Source organism: Chiloscyllium punctatum, chromosome 9 (assembly GCF_047496795.1).
Source record: "Chiloscyllium punctatum isolate Juve2018m chromosome 9, sChiPun1.3, whole genome shotgun sequence".
Classification (NCBI taxonomy): domain Eukaryota; kingdom Metazoa; phylum Chordata; class Chondrichthyes; order Orectolobiformes; family Hemiscylliidae; genus Chiloscyllium; species Chiloscyllium punctatum.
In genome coordinates this window covers 99,120,403-99,139,220 of record NC_092747.1, presented here as the reverse complement: position 1 = coordinate 99,139,220, position 18,818 = coordinate 99,120,403, and the positions used below count along the sequence as shown (strand labels likewise).

At 38.8% G+C, this 18,818-nt stretch overlaps 1 protein-coding gene across 6 annotated transcripts in view; it reads left to right on the top strand.

Annotated features, from left to right (window-relative positions):
• LOC140481559 (LIM domain only protein 7-like) overlaps positions 1 to 18,818 on the top strand; it is a 234,504-nt gene that overhangs the window by 199,063 nt on the left and 16,623 nt on the right. For 4 of the 6 annotated variants that reach the window (XM_072577959.1, XM_072577961.1, XM_072577956.1 and 1 more), the window contains 7 exons: positions 2,906 to 3,067; positions 7,558 to 7,655; positions 8,465 to 8,519; positions 12,707 to 12,763; positions 15,188 to 15,213; positions 15,512 to 15,616; positions 17,288 to 17,380. In XM_072577959.1, coding sequence (XP_072434060.1) covers positions 2,906 to 3,067; positions 7,558 to 7,655; positions 8,465 to 8,519; positions 12,707 to 12,763; positions 15,188 to 15,213; positions 15,512 to 15,616; positions 17,288 to 17,380 — 596 coding nt within the window. Of the gene's footprint in view, positions 1 to 2,905; positions 3,068 to 7,557; positions 7,656 to 8,464; positions 8,520 to 12,706; positions 12,764 to 12,912; positions 12,961 to 15,187; positions 15,214 to 15,511; positions 15,617 to 17,287; positions 17,381 to 18,818 lie in introns of all 6 variants that reach the window. The other 2 variants (XM_072577958.1, XM_072577960.1) reach the window with 2 other exon arrangements.

Here is an 18,818-nt window from a genome sequence, read left to right as displayed (position 1 = left end):
CCCTCCAGGAGAAAATCCTGCCTCGTTGAGCTTTTTGGCCAATCACAGATGGTGGCTCTGCAATACCAGGAGCCTGGCACTGCAGGGAGCAGTGGCTAGTACTGCATTGAAAAAGTGTTCAGCAATGGACAAAATTAAATCTGGGACATTCATATCTCTCCATAAGGAGGTCCAGCTTCTCAGAGCTGCCGTCTATACAGAGGTTCGGAGTTCGTGTGTTCCAACAGCAACACTGCTGTTTGTATCTTCTACTACCAGGAGATATACTGTTGTGTGTAGCATGCTCCCCTGTTTTAATTCATGCTTGCACATCCACTCTTTGCAACAACTCTGTGAAGTCATCAGCTTTTCTTTATTTGCAGTGTCACGTTCAAAGCCTAATAATTAACTGCTTATCAAGAATTAATTAGCTTCCACGGGTTAGTTTATTTAAAACAATAAAACACGTTACAAGTTATGAAGTAGATATTATACCAAGTCAGCCTTTGTGTGTAACTTACAAATCCAAGGCAGTCGCAACATTGTACACATACACACATTTGAGTTCTTAAGATGAATGATCTTAATGCTAAGGTATACATTACAACAGAGGGAGTGGATTTTCTTGTTGGTGCATCACATGGATAAATGACAAATACAGATTAATGGCTATGATCTTATGGCATTTACAGGGACATGGTTACAAGGAGATTAAAGCTAGGAACTAAATATAATTGTTTGAAAGGAGTGACAGGAAGCAAATGGTGCTTGAGTAGCATTGTTGCTAGGAAATGGAATAATTGAGAGCACGAAATTATCTTTGAACAGAAGACATTGAATCCAAAAGGGCGGTGGTAAGAAATAAAAAGGGAAAGAAGCCACTGGTAGGAGCAACGTATAGGCCTAGGAGGAAGTGAGGTCTGCAATGCTGGAGATCAGCGATCAAAGAGTGTGGTGCTGGAAAAGCACAGCTGGTTAGCTAACATCTGAGGAGCAGGAGAATCGACGTTTCAAGCAGAAGCCCGTCATTAGGAAATGAGCTTAACATGAGGAACATGTGAGGGTTCTGGGGTTATGTTCAATGGAACTCAGAACGTGGGGGGGGGGGGGGGGGGGATTTCTATTTAAAACGTACAGAATACTGAATGGCCTGGGTAGAGTAGATGTTGGGAAGATGTTTCCATTGGTAGGAGAGACTAGGACCCGAGGACATAGCCTTAGGGTAAAGTGAAGACCTTTTAGAACAGAGATAAGGAGAAGCGTCTTTAGCCAGAGAGTGGTGAACCTATGGAATTCACTGCCACAGAAGGCTGTAGAAGCCAGGTCATTGAGTGTATTTAAGACTAAGATAGGTTCTTGGGGATCAAGGGTTATGGGGAGAAAGTGGGAGAATGGGTTTGAGAAAATTATCAGCCATGATTGAATGGCAGAGCAGACTCAATGGGCTGAATGGCCTAATTTCTGCTCCTTTGGTTTATGGTCTTATTGAGATAACAAGCAGGATAAGTAAAGGAGAAGCATTGGATATGATTTATTTGAATTTACAGAGGCATTTGATAACATGCCATTCCTTAACCTACTTAATAAGTTAAGAATCCATGGTGTAGGGGATGGTGTATTAGCATGGTTAGAGGAGATTGGCCAGTGAATAGAAGAATGTAACTGAGGTGTAACAGACATTTTCAGGATGGTGACCTGTTAATAGTTGGGTGCAAGAGGGATCAGTGCTGCAGCTATAATTCACATTATATATCGACTTTGAGGAAAGTGAATTTACTATAGCCAAGTTTACAGGTGACACAAAAATAGGTGGAAAGGCAAATAACGAGAATGACACAGAATCTGCAGAATGCTATGGAGCAGAGGGATTTGGAAGTCCACGTGCATGAATTTAAAAAAAAACTAGCATTTAAGTTCAGTGGGTCATAAGGAAGCCAAATGCAATATTGGCCTTTATACCAAAGGAAATAGCATGTAAAAGTAGAGAGGTTTTGCGAAAACTGCAATACAATCATCAGATCAGCGGTGGAATAGTATGAACAATTTTGGGCCCCTCATCTAGACAAAGATAGTGGCATTGGAGGTAGTGCAGAGAACATTTACTCTGCAAATGGACTATCTTGTGAGATGTTGTGTAGTTTGTGCCTGTTCTTTAAATTTAGAAGAATGAGAGGGAACTTTAGTAAAACTGCATGTTTTTAGGAAACCTGACAGGATAGATGTGGAAAGATTGTTTTCCCCTTCTGGGAGAATCTATGATCAGAGGGCATAATCTCAATATATTTGAGAGATGAGGAGGAATTTCTTCTCTCAACAGCTAGTGAATCTGTGGAATTCCTTACTGCAGAAGGCTAGGTCAGGAAGTATATTCAAGGCTAAGACTAATTTTTAATCAGTAAAGGAATTGAGGATTATTGGGAAAAGGCAGCAATGTGGAGATCCGATCAGCCACAATCTCATTGATTCCACTCTGGTATTCAATGAGCTGAATGGTGCATTTCTGCTCCTATATCTTAGTCTTATCCTTCATTTTCATGCAGTCACTTTTGGCTATCTTCTGACCATCTGCTATTGTTTATCCTCAGTAGATTAATTTATGTTGGTTAATCATTGATAGTCATCGTCAAAGGTTCATATCAAGTTGTGGCTAAACTAACCAAATTGTGGGAAATGAATTAATTGTGAATTATTGACGAAATTTGAATGGGACAGTTAAGGAAATTGAAATTATGTAGATTTACAACCTGTTCCAAATAGTTAGATTTTCATTCAGAAGTCATGTGCAATTATTTCTTATTTTTGGTGCTTTTTTTTCCCGATAAGCCAGCAAGAAGAGAGAGTCTTTCCCAGACAGAAGAATACATTAGTTTTTCTTTTTAAAAACTGCATTGGTCAAGACAGCTTCCATTTGTCTTTACATTGTCAGGAGGACCAGCAGAATTTTGCCAACTGCAAGAGGGCGATGAAATCATTTCCATCAGTGGTAATGATGTAGCTGGTATGAGCCACCAGACTTGGCAGGAAGCCATGGAGGATGCAAACAAGAGTGGAAATCTGAACCTGGAAATCAGAAGATATGAGAAAAGTTGTAAGTCCATCATTCTCTGGGTCTTATTTACACCATTTTATCCAAACATTGCAGAAATGATGACCTAAATAAATAACTGTGAAACAATTCCAATACAACCACCTCCCCTTTCTGATCAACTGTGGTGAGGATAGTTTTTTTGTCCAGGTGGCCTTCCTGCCCACAAGCCAACTGAGACCCTTAAGTGCTAAGCACATGCCACCATTATTATCTAACCAGGGATGGGTCTGTGCCTCACCATCCAGGTAAGTTACTCAACTAACCTCATTGTGTTTACCAGAGCAAGGTGGAGGGCAGTCCCTAGTCATAGGAACTCTGTGCCAGATCAAAGAATTTGACATCTGAAAAATGATATATGACAAGAGATGGTGATGGGTGAGGCTGGCCTGCAGATGGTTATCATGTTGCACCACCCCAAACCCCCATGAGATCGATCCCACCTGCTCTCACTTACACCTTGTGATCCATTGCCCACCCTCGATGGGCTAGCTATACTGAGGGTGAGCACCATTCCTGATGGCATTGCTGGTACTGGAGAGATAGCAACCTCAGATTGCCTAGCAGGTCTTGGAGAAGGTGAGCAAAACATGACTTGGAGCTTAATTGAACAGTAGCTCATTGCTGCCTAGGTCACACTGTAATAAAATTGTGCCTCCTGGAAAAATTGACACGGGGCCTCCACTCATTTTCCAACCAGCTGAGACCACGACCATCCTCTTTAAATTCCCGTTGTAGTAACTGAATACCTGATTCATTTCATTTTTATGCCTGTTTTTGGAGGAGGAAGAGGGGACATAGAACTGTGAAAATTAATTCACTCAAACTTATTTTCACTATATACTGGGATGTCTAAATCTGGGTTTGGTATATCACAACTAGAGAACCAATTCAAGTACAATTCCTTTTTTTATATAAAGAAATCATCGACAAGAAGAGGTATAAATTTCTAATACAGTTGTGAAATCATTAGCCTTTTTCTCCCTGGTTGCCCTGTCACTTTGATTAAGAGGACATCTTCCATGTGCAGTCATGTGCACTCACATAGGCTACCATATAATGGTAGAGGAAATTAATCTCCAAATTTAAACACAAATACAAATATTTCAGAGTTTTCCATGCAGAAACTGTTGATTTAGTTCAATTGATGTGTCCTGGGATTCATGAATGCTCCCTCCCTACTTCATCGAACCTCGTCAGTGCATAAATCTATTTTTTTATTTCTAATGAATTTACCTAGCTCCCACAAATGTTTTAGCTGCTCCTCGTGGTAGCAACACCTACATTCCGATCACTTCTTGGGGTAAAGAAGCTGAAAGTGCTTTTAAAAGCTAAAACAAAACTTATTTTTAATCATTTGAAGGCAAGCAGATGATATGTGATCAATGGTAGTGTACATAAATGTGGTCTTGAGCTATTTGTAGTGTAAGATAAATTGGTTTTCCATGCAATGCTGCTTATATATTTATTTGAAAACATTACAGTAGAGACTGCTTTGTTTTTTTTTAAATAACTTTTATAGTGGCTTCCCATCAAAGGTAATTAGTTGCAGAAAGGTTTGGAACATCTGATGCAGTATGGCTGTGTATGAATGTTTGTACAATATCAATTCCTTTCAACTTCTGTTTTGTCTAACTTGTTCTCTTTGTGTTGCTCTCTCTCTCATCTTTTCCATTTATTTTCTTTATTCATTATTACACCAGTTGGATGGTTTCCAAGTGAATCGATGGCTCCACAGTGACAGTTGAGATCCTGTGGTAAAATTGAGGAAAGCTATTCCACTTCCCAGTCACTTGTCCCTAATTTAATGTTTAAATCTGTCGGATTTTTAAACTGAACTTGGTCTGAAGGTATCAGTGTGAGCAGAGTTCTGGTGTTTTCCCAGAGCCTTGAACCAGCAGATAACTGGGGTTGCATGGTGGCTCAGTGGTTAACACTGCTGCCTCTTAGTGCCAGGGACACTGGTTTGATTCCAGCTTCAGGTGACTGTGGAGTTTGCACATTCTCCCCGTGTCTGTGTGGTTTCCTTCCGGGTGCTCTGGTTTACTCCCACAATTCAAAGATGTGCAGGTTAGGTGGTGACCATGCTAAGTTACCCATACTGTTTAGGGATGTGAAGAGGAATACAGGGGAAATTTAGAGTAAAGGGGAATGGGTTTGGTGGGATACTCTTCAGACAATGTGGATTTGTTGGACTGAAGGGCCTGTTTCCGCACTGTAGGAATTCCGTGGGCGTGGGCGGCACGGTGGCACAGTGGTTAGCACTGCTGCCTCACAGCGCTAGAGACCCAGGTTCAATTCCCGCCTCAGCGACTGACTGTGTGGAGTTTGCACATTCTCCCCGTGTCTGCGTGGGTTTCCTCCGGGTGCTCCGGTTTCCTCCCACAGTCCAAAGATGTGCAGGTCAGGTGAATTGGCTATGCTAAATTGCCCGTAGTGCTAGGTAAGGGGTAGATGTAGGGGTATGGGTGGGTTGCGCTTCGGCGGGGCGGTGTGGACTTGTTGGGCCGAAGGGCCTGTTTCCACAATCTAATCTAATCTAATCTAATCTAATTCTAACTCTTAATTTTAAACTCCTGGGGGCACAAGTCATAAAAAGAGCCAAGGTAAGTTAAGAATGGAAACTAGCACAAAATCTAAAAACAGATAGCGAAAGCTTATGAGTACATAAAAGGGAATAAAGTAGCTGAAGTGAATGTTGATCCCCTGGATGAGACTGCAGAGTCAAGAATGGGGAACCAAAACGGTGGAGTCACCAAATTAATATTTTAATTCAGTTTTACAGTGGAGGAAAACTCATACCATCCAATAGTAACAGGTAATACAGAAGTTGTAAAAATAGAGGAATTTACAACAATTGTCATCACGAGGAAAATGTATTGAGTAAACTTTTGTGATGGAAAGCAGCAGGGCTTCATGGCCTACCTTTTTAAAATCGTAAATGAAGTGACAGCAGTGATAGTAGATCCATTGGTTATAAGATTCCAAAATTCCCTGGATGTTTGAAAGATTCCAATGATTGGAAAAATGCTAATCTACAATCTTATTCAAAAAGGAGGGAGGTAGAAAGGAAACTACAGGCAAGTTAGGTTAACACCTGTCATTGGGAAATTATTAGAATCTATAATTCATTATTCAAGAAGTTTGAACAGGAATTTGGAAGGTCAAAATCCATAAGAGTCAGTATGAGGGGTAAATCACTTTTGACTCATTTTCTAGTATTCTTTGAAGATGCAACAGCAAAGTGGATGATAGTGGTTCTATAAATGTATACCTAGACTTCTAGAAGGTATTGAATAAACTGCTGCTCAGAAGGTTAATGGACAAGGTAACATCCTATGGGGTTAGAGGTAATTTTATTAGCTTGGTTAGAGAATTGGCTAACCAACAGAAAGCAGCACATCAGGACAAATGTCTTTAACTGGTCAGCAAGACAGTCCTTGAGGTCTCTATTTGCAGTCTATATTAATGATGTGGACGTAGCCAAATTTGCAGATGACACTAAAGGAAATTGCAATGGCGAAATAAATTTACAAATGGATGTGGATTTGGCAGTTGAAGTTTAACATGGATAAGTGTGAGGTTATCAATTTTGGTCAGAAGAATAGAGAAACAACTTTCTGTGTAAATGGTGAGAAACTTCAGGGTGCTTTAGTGCAGGGCGACTGAGTGTCGTCATGCATGAGTCATACAAAACTAGCATGCAGGTCCAGCAGGTAATAACAAGGTTAATGGAAATTTGACATTGTTGCTGAAGAAAGAGTATAAAAGGAAAGAAGAGTTGCTGCAACTGTACAAGGCATTAGTGAGACCTTGCCTGGAGTGTTGTGGTCCCCTTGCTTGAGGACTGATGTGAATCTCTTCTGAACTGCCTCAAATACAATTATGAGGCTGATTCCAGAGACATAGTTTTTTTTGTGAAGAGAGATTGAGCAGTTTAGACTTATTCTTTCTGGAGTTGTAGAAGAATGAGAGGAGGTCTAATTTTATATAATATTCTAAACGGATTGACACAATAGATGTAGAAAAGATGATGCTTTTTTGTGGGGCAACATGGAAGGAGAGATCATAGTTTTAGGATAAAGAGATTTAAAACGCATGAGAAATTACTCCTCTCAAAGGAATTCACTACCACAGAGTGCAGTGGATACAGGGACAGATAAGGAGATGCAGATTTTTAATTAGTAATGAATTGAAGGGCTATGGAGAGTGGGTAGGAAAATGGAGTTAAGGTGGAGATGAGATCAGCCGTGGTTGTATCAAATGGCAGAGCATGCTCGAGGGATTGAAGTTCCTCCCCCGTCCTAATGCTTATGTTCTTTTCAAACCTGCCTCTTTCTCGTTTCTGTTTTTGTGTTCTGACTGTTCCAATACTTTTCTATTTGTGACTTGTCCTCCATGGCTGTGTTACAGAGACTCTGACTTAGTTTTATAAATAAAGGTGAGCCAATCATTCTGACTGGTCTAACTCCCAAAAACAAATATTATTCTAGATTCAGAACATACTAACTTCAATGATCCTACCAGATGGGAAGATGCTGGACTGGCCTCTGTGACCAATAGGACCCAATTCTTGAATCAATCAACGGAGGTAGGATTTCATACATCGTTCTATAAATGATTTCTGAATGTTTAAGGCAGTTGCAATGGTGATAAATTTTATCAAGCTAGTTATTGTTGCAAATAAATATTTGCAATGTAATTATTTTAAGCATCCAACTATAATGTATTTCATCTCTTCTAGCTTGAGTACTGTTGCAACTGTTGAATACCTTAATGAGAATTGTTGAGTAAAGGGAAAGTAATTAAATAGAAAGATACTTTGAGATGCTTGTTGTGTGTTGCCTGGTTGCAAATCCACTTGTCAATGTTGTTCAGTGGAACCAGAGAATGAGAGGGAATGCCAAGTTACACATGACCAAAAATATGTTGGGATGGAAGCCTTCCTAAGTAGATGCAGCAAATAGGTGACTATTTTCTGCTTTGCCACCATTTTAGTTTTGAACAAATACAACAATTGGTGGCTCTGATGAAGAACAGTAACAATGACACATTCTAAATGTAGGATTTCTATGCAGAAATAATTTTGCTACATCAACCTTTCATGTATTTTCCAAGTTGGATACAGATGCAGTATGGAATGCCACGTACAAAACCAATGATTTGTTTAACTTTTAAGGTGAAATTAGATAATCTTGACTGCTTCTGATAATAACCTAAATATTGGAAGAAATGGGTGTGATTTTATGAAAAACTTATTCTTGGAGTATTTCCATTTTGCCACTATGCAATGTTACCTTTAGCCCTTTGAGTCTCTATAATGTTAGTTTTATTTTGACTCATTACGAATAATATTTGAGGAAATTAATTGAGAAGCAATGTTTTTGTGTTAATAAACAGGTTGATAAATCTAAAAGGGACCAGGAAAATTTGCTGGAGGATGCAAAGCCAAAAGGTAAAATATTTTTTAAAAAATTAAATAGACTTGATTTTCTGAGTGGGTTAGCTTTTAAAATAACCCGTAAAGGAAAACTTTGCACTGGAGGTTACACTATTTCTGTGGCCTGAATTCTTATTTCTCAGCAGAAGGTGATGTTGGCAGTAGAATTGCTAGCAGTTTGGCTCCAAAGGCCAGCATCCTGGCTTGCTGGTCCATTCCTCCCACCTTTTATTCATGGGGATAGTTTCTGAGGTGATGATGGATTCCTGCCTACCAGTCACAGTTAGACTGCCCATTCTTCACAGCCTTCAAGCAGAATTTGCATTTTCCACATATGATTAGAGTCAGTAAGTGGAATGATGGAGGCTTCCCAACAACAGGCCAGTCAGCTGTTGGATTGAGAAATGGGCTTGGATGCCTTCATATCCTGCAGGGCCATCAGGATGGCAGCAAGGGCTACAGCTGGAGCACCCTCTCTGAGGGTTCCCCCACTGCAGTGACAACTTGCATTATTCACATGTCTACAGGAGGCATGTCCACCTTGAAGTGTTGTCTTGATCCAACCACAGAACCCACCACCTCCATGGTGCTGCCAGACTCTCATCAGAATTGTGTGTGGTCCCACTGGCTGTTCCAGCTGCTGAGCCATCCACTATCTTTTAATTGGATATGCCTTCCAGGATCTGAATTCTTAAATTGGTTGCAAATCTCAAAAGCCTTCAGAATCCTGCCACAGTCATTTTTGGGTTCCCTATCCAAAATCCATCCTGCCTCTGGAATCGGACCTTGGAATTAAAATTCAGTGAAGTGTAACTGGGCCACGTATGAGTGAGTCATGTATTTGGGGAAATACCAAATTTATTCCTCTAACGCATAGGAGCAAGAATTGCTTCAATATGAAGTACATCAATATTCAAACTAACTGTGTTCTTTGCATTGGTTCAGATATGTTTGACGGCATTTGTGAGGAATTGTTTAGCTGCTAACATAATAGTTGCAGCAAGACTTATAGTGGAAGACTGGTAGACAGTTCTTTGTTTACCTTCTCATTCCCAGGATAAGGGGTTGATAATTTTCAGAGTATTGCAAGGTTTTTGAGTTCTCCGTCACAGAGGGCAGTAAATGTTCAGTCATTGAATATACTCAAGACAGAGATCAGTGGATCTTTCTCTCCCACTCTAAATGATGATACAGAGATTCCAAGATCAGACAATATTTCACTAAAAGTAGCCCTCAACAGTTTGACAACTAAATGGTGACCTTAAAAGATTCTGTGTAAGTAAATCTTTCAAAATGAGTTCTAAATACTCATTATAATAGGTGTGATGATGCTGGAGCCACCCATAAGTTGTTGCAACATTTTTTTGGATTCTATAGGTAAATTCCAAAATCTCTATATTTTGTAACCAAAGCACTCATTTGCCCTTTTCAATCCTAAAATCCCATAACAGTGCATGAAAGGATTTCTCACTTGTGTATAAAGTCTTGTCATATAAGGTGGTACAGTGGCTCAGTGGTTAGCACAGCTGCTTCACAGCATCAGGGACAAGGATCGATTCCTGCCTTGGGCGACTGTACGGAGTTTGCACATTCTCCGTGTTTGCATGGGTTTCCTCTGGGCACTCTAGTTTCCTCCCACATTCCCAAAGATGTAAATTGGCCAGGCTAAATTGCCTACTTTGTTAGGCGCATTAATCAGGGGAAATGAGTCCAGGTGGGTTATTCTTCGGAGGGTTGGTGTGGACTTGTGCTGAAGGGCCTGTTCCATACTGGATGGAATCTTATCTTCTCTAATCTAATCTATTGTCTGAACTTCACTTGGGCAATTGAAAAATAAATTATGATTTCTTTTTGCTCTAAATTTAAGCTGATTGTATTGATTTCATTTGCTATTGTATCTGGATATCAATGAGTATATTCCTTAAGTGCAGTTTGAATTTTTTTTTGATCATGTGTAATCCATGTTGAGAGAACCTTGGAGAGTTATCACCTAATTATTTTACACGCAACTACAGAGCCATTGTGAATTTTCAGGAAATGATTCTAAACTGGCCCGTAACTTTAAAAAAATATTTTTCTATTTAAGATTCCGGGAGAAATGTTGTGCTTTCTGTTCACTTTTAGGGACTAAAATTCCACTTGTGTGGTCCAAACAGATGTGTCTAAAAGCTCAGCAGGGAATACCACTGTTGTGTGGGTGTGTTGGGTAAATGCAATTCCAACTATCTTCAAAAGCCATTCTGCTATTGAATGACAGAATGTAGTCAAAACAATTCAAACCCATCACTGGTGTGGTCTAAAGGGAATGCACAAGCAGTCTGTGCTCCTTTAGTCATGTAATTTTGAGGTCATTCCTAGATTAATTTCTGTATGGTGTCAGCATCCTTCATATCTATTCTCAGTAAAATATTATGATCTACTGAAAGCAGAGGTACTGGAAATGGTTAAAATGAAAACAGTAACTGCTAATGCTTTACTCAATATTCTTTTCTGAATCAAACTTCAGTTTTCAAACTTGTTTGCTGCACGTTTGTAGAGACGGAGTACAAATTGTGTGTCAATTTCACTCTGAATTTGACATCAAAGGGCTCCCTGCCCCAGCCACCTGTAACAGCTTCTCACCAAGCTTTTCTCCCATTAACTTGTTCATTGGATGCTGGCAAAGCCAGCATTTATTTCAGATTCCCAATTGACCTTAATATGGGGGTGAGCCAACTCCTTGAGATTCTGCAGTCCATATGATGTAGGGAGACCTGCACTGCTGATTGGAAAGGAGTGCTAGGATTTTGACCAGGTAATGGTGGTGGCAGAACAGTTTAGTTCAAAGTCATAATAGTGAGTGCTTTGAAGGAAAACTTACAAGTGGTGGGATTTCCATGTGTTTGCTACCCTTGTCCCTTTTATGTGGTAGAGATTGCAGATTTGGATGTTGCTGCAGTGCTTCTTGTCAGTGGTACACAGTGCAGCCCCTCTGTATCATTGGTGGACCGAGTGAATGTTGAAGGTAGTAGATTGGTACCCTGTCAGGTGGGCTATATTGTCCTGCATGGTATTGAGCTTTCAGTGTTGGGACTATATGCCATCCTTCCAGGCAGATGGACAATATTCCATCATATTCCTGACTAATGCCTTATAGATGGTGAGCGGGCTTTGGGAAATCAGGATATAATTTATAAGCTGCAGAATTCCTAGTCTCTGACCTGCAATTATATTCTCAGTAACTAAATGGATGATCCTGGTCAGTTTTTGATTGATGTTGATAGTGGGGAGAGGTGGGGTGATTCATTGTTGACGTCACTGAATGTCATGAGAAGATGGTTAGATTCTTTCTTGATGGAGATGGTCATTGCCTGGCACTTTGGTGCAAATGTTTCTTTGAGACACAGGTTTGGTTTTATAATAAGCTTAATTAAATAAGTTAAATCTCTACACTAGTATCTTTACCTTTTAAAATAATCCAGTACTGAAGAATATGCACTAAAGTGATAGATTTCAGGTTATGTTGGTGAGGATCACTCATTATCATTACTGATAGACAATAATTAGCCCTGTGAAAAAGGAACAGGCTTTGCAGTTTAAATTTCTTACTTTTCAAATATTTCATGAGTTCTCGGTGGAATCTATGGTGTCTGGGAACTGGATAAGCAGCTTTGAGTCAGAATGAGGAATCTTTACTGAGACATGCTGACTGCAGACCAGGAATTTAAGAGCAGATCAGTTAAAGGCCAGCGCAGTTCTACTTTCTGTAGTAATGGCTAAGTCGGGGCCTTTATGTCCCCACTTTAAGCCAATGCTATTCAACTATTAATGCTACGCAAGTTCAATAGGCTCTTCATCTTTCACAGCTTTAACATGAATGCTTGGTACCTATTCACAGCTCAAATGTTTTTTCTGATGGGGTTGACGGGAGTAGGAAATTTTACTTTATTTTCTCATGATGGGAGAGTAATTGATTTCTGGAACAATAGATGTTTAGAGAATTTGGTGCAACTGCTGGTCTTCAATATGATTGAGGCTATTGAGGAAAGAAAAAAACGGCAAATGAATTCTATGTCAGATTGAAGTTATTCTGGTTTTAAATTTTGTATTCTTCAAGGATATTCTTTGCTGTAATTTGTTAAATAGTTATCCTCCTGGATGCATGTAACTTTTTTAATGACAAATAGATTTTGTAGTTAATATATTTTGTATTTTTGCTTTAGCATCTGAGCCCCTTAGCCTGAGAAACTTTAAAAGACGATCCCAATTTTTTGAACAAGGTAAAATGATAATTAATCCATTTATGTTTTGTGACGTTATCAACTGGGCTTGCAGCTATGTCAGCTCTGTATTGGAGCAAATCTCCACGCTTTCCACTTGTCCATCTGCTTCAGAAAACTTATGATTTTATAAATGCTTCTTTCTATAGGCTCCTCACAGTTCTCTTGCAATTCGTTGGTCTATCTTTGTGGTAAAGGTTATGTATCATATTTGACAGATGTTCTCATTTTAAAAATGCAAGAAAAGTTTCCAATTTCCAACCATTGTTGGATACTTGGCAAACTAGTATTTGTTTTTCTAATTTCATTGTGTGTAAATGCTTGATACAAACATGCACGGGGTGAAACAGTGCACACTTTGAAGGCTGTACCACCATTTTAATCCATTGCCTAACTTTGCAAATCTGTGTTTGAATTCAACCCATTTGGTTAGACAATTTGAAATTTAAACTGTTGCATTTGCTAAATTCATTTTTCTCAAAACAAAATCCATTCTGCATACTAGGTTTGTAACCGCAACCTGCAAATGTTGGTACAGATTTTCTTTCAACATTTGATACCTTCCTGCAACTTTGAATGAACTGCTTTGATCCTTCACACCCTCTTTTCCCTTGCCTTGCAACAGTAGTCTATTTTGTGTATTTTTGGTGCAATAAGTATTGGAAATATATGGTACCAAAGGAAAATGTGTTTGACAAAGAAGTGTATCGATGTGCGTACTGAAAATGATCAAATTAATGAAATAGAAAAAAATTCAGAGGTGTTGGCTGTTGTCTTTTTTGAGTGCCTTTAATGGACATTCAGCTGTTTACACTGCCAAGTGTTTCATGTTACAGTTTGGGCTTTATCCCAAAATCTTTATTTTAAACAACTTGCCAAAAATTTCTGTAGCAGCTCAAGTCTTGACTGCAATTTGCAGTGGTCGTGTTTAGCTCAAGCTTAATAATTAACTAGAGTGGGGTGCAAGGGAATATAGAGTTACAATTGCAGTTTTGATCATCTCAGACGGTACTCAATGGAGAACTTTGTGCAGGCTGAATTTCATCCCCCAAGATTTGTACACACATGCTTGCGCACATACACAGAGAAGGACTTAAAGAACAAAAACATGTTTGAGTTTCTAGGCTGGTCATCAAATTTTTACACATACTGATTTGGCTGTTTTAAACAGAAAACTGTTTTTGGCAAGTCCCTATAAATTGCAACCACTGGTTTAGAATCATAGTCGTAGAGTAATATACCATGGAAACAGATCATTTGGTCCAATGTGCACTTGCAGTTCACGTAACCTAAACTGGTCCAGTTCCGTTTGCCAGGCCTTTATCCTTCTAAACTCCTCCTATACTTGGATGCATCCTGATGTTTTTTAAATGTTGTAGTGAACCCAACTCTACCACTTCCTCTGTCAGCTCATTTTACTTATGCACCACCTTCTGCATGAATAAGTTGCCACTCAGGTCCCTTTTAAATCTTTCCCCTCTTACTTTAAACCTATGCCCTTCAGTTTTGGACTTGCCTACACTGGGGGGAAAAAGACATTGTCTATTCACCCTATCCGTGCCTTGCATGATCTTATAAACCTCTATAAGGTCACCCCCTCAGTGCCAACTCCATTGAAAATAGCCCCAGCCTATTCAGCCTCTCCCAAAACTCAAATCCTTCAATCTCAGCAACATCCTTGTCGTCTTCCTTTTCAAGTTTAACAATATCTGCCCAATAGCAGGGAGACCAGAATTATTCGCATTATTCTAAAAGCTGCCTTACCAATGTCCTATTATGAAACACAACATTTCAAATCTTATTTCTTATCAGTGGTACAATCAGTTGAAAAACAAATGTATTGGTTGTAAGGGTAATTCAAAATTGGAGCAATTTCTAGGATGCATTTACCTGTCACCTTGGTTACTTTAAAGAACAATTTATTGCTATTTCCCAGTGCCACCAGTTATAAATTTCAGGGCAATGGGTCAATTTTATTTCTTCTCTTAATCAGTAATGTTATTTTAACACCCGTCAAGCTGATTAAGTTCAATTCGTAATTTTTCATATGGTATTAACAGCATTCCAGTCTCCTAGGGATGTACCCACAGAGTGAAGGTTAAAGCTGTCCTCAAGTACTCCAATTAGTGGAGCATATGCAAGAAGAGTAGATCCAGCAGTCATTCACAAAAGTTGGAAATCCCTTACCCATCAACATCATTGTTTTTGCAACTGCTAAATGCCTTTGAGAAGGCATTCAGTTTGTTTAACATTACATTGTGTTGGTGTAAAGTTCAGTAAAAAGTAACATTTTTTTGAGTCTGTAGTGGCTTGCACTGATGCTGTTTTGAAAGAACTGTTGTAGTGAAGCAGCCACAGCTGCTCTGCTGTGCAGAGGAACTGCAGTACTGTACATTAGCTTATGAAGTTGTTCTTGTTCTTCAGGCGGATCCGAATCTGCAGTGAGTGATGTAAGTAACTTATCAATTCTTCCCTTGGATTTTAGTTATAAAATATCACTCTGCTGTCATAAAATTCCTGTTTCTAATCATGCATCATTTGGTTCACTAAAAGGATTCAGTTTGGCCTTTTGCTTGTCTCCAAAATTGGAGTCAAAACAAAACCATAACTATTGATTGCAAACATTTCATAATTCAGTCGACCACTCGCAAAAACACTTGACATTGAAGAAAGTTATAATCACTGTGTGTGTTATTAATAAATAAAAGTCAAGGTGTTACATGCTTTCTTCTTGCTGTGGTATGTTAGCTACAAATTCCATCAATTAGTGTTTCAAGTCGATGGTCTTGGAATCCTGAGGAAGAGAGAAAGCGCCAGGAAGTATGGCAGAAAGAGCAGGACCGTTTGTTACAGGTACAGTGTGGCTATAGTGCTAGCCGCATGGTGCTGAGGTGGTTTTGCAGATTTACTAATAAATGCTTTTGCATGGATTCTAGTCTTTTTTTTAAATGTAGAACCTTGTAACACCAGGCAATGTGTCTATTCCATTATAGAGCTGCTTAACATCTTTGTGCAAAGAGTGAAATAAAGCAGGATGCAAACCATTGGACAATTAAGACCTTTTTAAAATTCCATCTTCGAGCAAAAATCTAAGAGTCTCCATTTGCTAATTCTATTTCTACTCGCAGAAAACATGCCTTGTTACATTTCCTTTTCTCTGCTTGAGTGTCAAGTATCCCCAGCTGCCATTTCAATCCACTTGTTCATAAACTGCTACCAATGTCTTTTGAGACCGGTTCACAGAGTGCATGTGCATGTGCATGGTCTTCACACAGACTGTTTCCAATTGAGGAAATTCTCTCATACAATATCATCTTTCCATGGTCAAGTGGCTGGTCAGTGTAGGAAAGATTCTGGAAGTGTGTGTACGTACCTTAAAGCCAAGAGTACCACAATTTTAAGATGTAATTCCCTGATCAAATTTGTCCTGAGCCTCTATCTCCAGCCTCAGTGGAGTGACAGATAATAGCTGAATCGAATGTATGACTTTGTATTGTCAGTTGATAGGGCATATTGCATGGGACTGGAACATTTGTTTAGTCCTGTAAATGTAAAGCAAATTCAGATTCCAATTTCTTGCAAATTCAAATCAAGAATTTACAGTAGGATTTCATTGAAACCTGCCAACACTGTCAAATTAATATTTTGCACTTATTTTGAACAAGTGATCACTTGTGCATGACTTATGTATTTTTAATTTGCAAGTCTGAAAGTCACATTGATCATCAAAAAGTTCAATTTGTTTGATTATCACAGTATATGTTTAATAATCCTTTTTTAAAATTTGAACCTCTTTTGGTGATCAGTGGGCATGCACTGCATTTCGTATTGTAGCAAAATTAGTCTGTATTGTCTACCAATTTTGCATCCTCGCTGTCTAAGGAAAACATAACACTGCTCTTTCCTCACGCTGTAACCCTAATGCTAGCATATTATCATAGCGCACTAGTTATATATAAAGGGAATATGCATGAATAGAGTGGTGATGGCTTGGAGCATTTTGTTGTTATTGTGCAGTGGTAGTTCATAGAGCCCTTGCCAAACCTAGATTTGAGGCAAATATATTCATCTGCAATGGTAGAACTGATCGAGGTGGGCACCATTTACAGTTTTATATATTTTTTTAAAAAAAGTTACTTACAAAGTTCATTGACTCTGCATCACTTCTACAATATTAATACCTGTCATATAGTTTGAAGTCCTAGTATATTAAGTAATGAATTTCATTTTTTTAGTGTAAATCCTATAAAAGCTGCTGATGTGTTAAGTTTGGTAATGTGCAGCTTTCATGTTTTAAATAACTGTGAATTTTGGCAACCCAAGCTCTTAATTTAAAATATTGTATTAATGATCTGACCAATCAAAACCAGCACTCTGAAGATTGCATGAGAGTTTTAGTCTGATTCTAGTTTTGGCATTGGTAATTAGTTCTAGTAGTACTGGTGAGGCAACACAAGCTTTTCCTTGCTTCAATGTGCAAATGCTTTCACTTATTTGATGGTTTCAATCATTTGGAACTGTTAGGAAAAATACCAGCGTGAGCAGGAGAAACTACAGGAAGAGTGGAGAAAGGCTCAGAAAGAAGCTGAACAAGAAGGTTCCAAGTACTATGAAGAGGTAATGACATATACAACACCAAGTAAAAAGATGGTGGGGTGATGCATATAGATGGGGAGGGAACAGGCTAGCAGTCTCTGAAACAGTAATATGTTGTACTTATACTTAATTATGGGGGGGACCAAAAGGAAACAACTTTCCTGTAGTGTTAAAATATTGACTGGGATGTCACAGGATATTGTCAAATTAGTCCAAATAAACAATCCTATAATATATTAAAACTGAAATATTAATGTTTCCCTTTTTAATGGTGCAAAGGTTCATCACGTTCATATCACTAACAATTAATGTTTTTGAACAAAGCATATGTTAAGAACTTTATTACAAGCATTTTTTCAAACAGTATTATTCTTTCTTTTAAAAATGCTATTTCTTTTCCTAAAACTGACAACTGTCAGTTATTAATGGGAGCTATTAGACAAGACAACTTTTTTTTTCCCTGATAGCACCTCAATAGCACTTTGACTTATATAGGAACCAGAATAGGAAGCATTTTCTTCAATCACTTATCTTTAAGTCAAATGAAACGCCTTTGTTTAGGACCTCCATGCTTTTAAATGTTCATTTGTTTGACATTTAAATGTTCATTGTGTATAAATGGAATATTGCTTGTATTCCTTAGGGCAAAATGACACGTAATACAAAACGTGCATGGACGCTGCTCTTTTATCAGAAATTCATGGCTTATTCATGCACGAATAAATTTTCCTCCTCAAGTCATGCAACTGCAATTTCATTTGTGTGTGTTGAAAGTGCATACAGAAAGGAATTTTCCTTCCCATCTGTTGGCTGCAATTCTTTTGTGTGGTCTTTTCAGCAAAATTCTCATCTTTTTTTTTTGCTAAACCACATTTCAACTGTGGCCAGCCCCAGTTGGTCCAGTGACTGGATAATTGTCTCTAATTTAGTGTGTATGTTCTTTTCTTTTTTAAATGTACACACAGTGGTTGTGCATCATTCCCAACAATCAAACACTCACATCATTACCTTCACACTCTTCCATTGTTGACTGGTTCTGAAGTCTGAATCGTGTATGAAATTTAGTATAGAGCCTTGTCATGATGGAAACCGAAAGAACTACAGATGCTGCAAATCAGAAACTGCTGGCAAAGATCAGCAGGTCTGGCAGCGTCTATGGAGAGGAATCAGCATTAATGTTTCAGGTTAAGTGACCCTTCCTCAGAACTGATGGTAGCTGGGAAAATGTCAGTTTATTTGTAGAAAATAGTGTGGGGGGAGGGGATAAGGAGTAAGCAATAGGTGGGTGTAGAGTCCAAAGACAGAGAAAAACAGTTGGACAGACTAAGAAGTGGGTAATAGTCTAGCCAGGAGGGCGAATAGCTATTTATGGGAAATGTTAGTAGCCAACAACGGGTAGTGGGTAATAGCAGACTTCGTGATAACAAGGCCCAGTGTATGTGGGTTGGGATAACGGCAT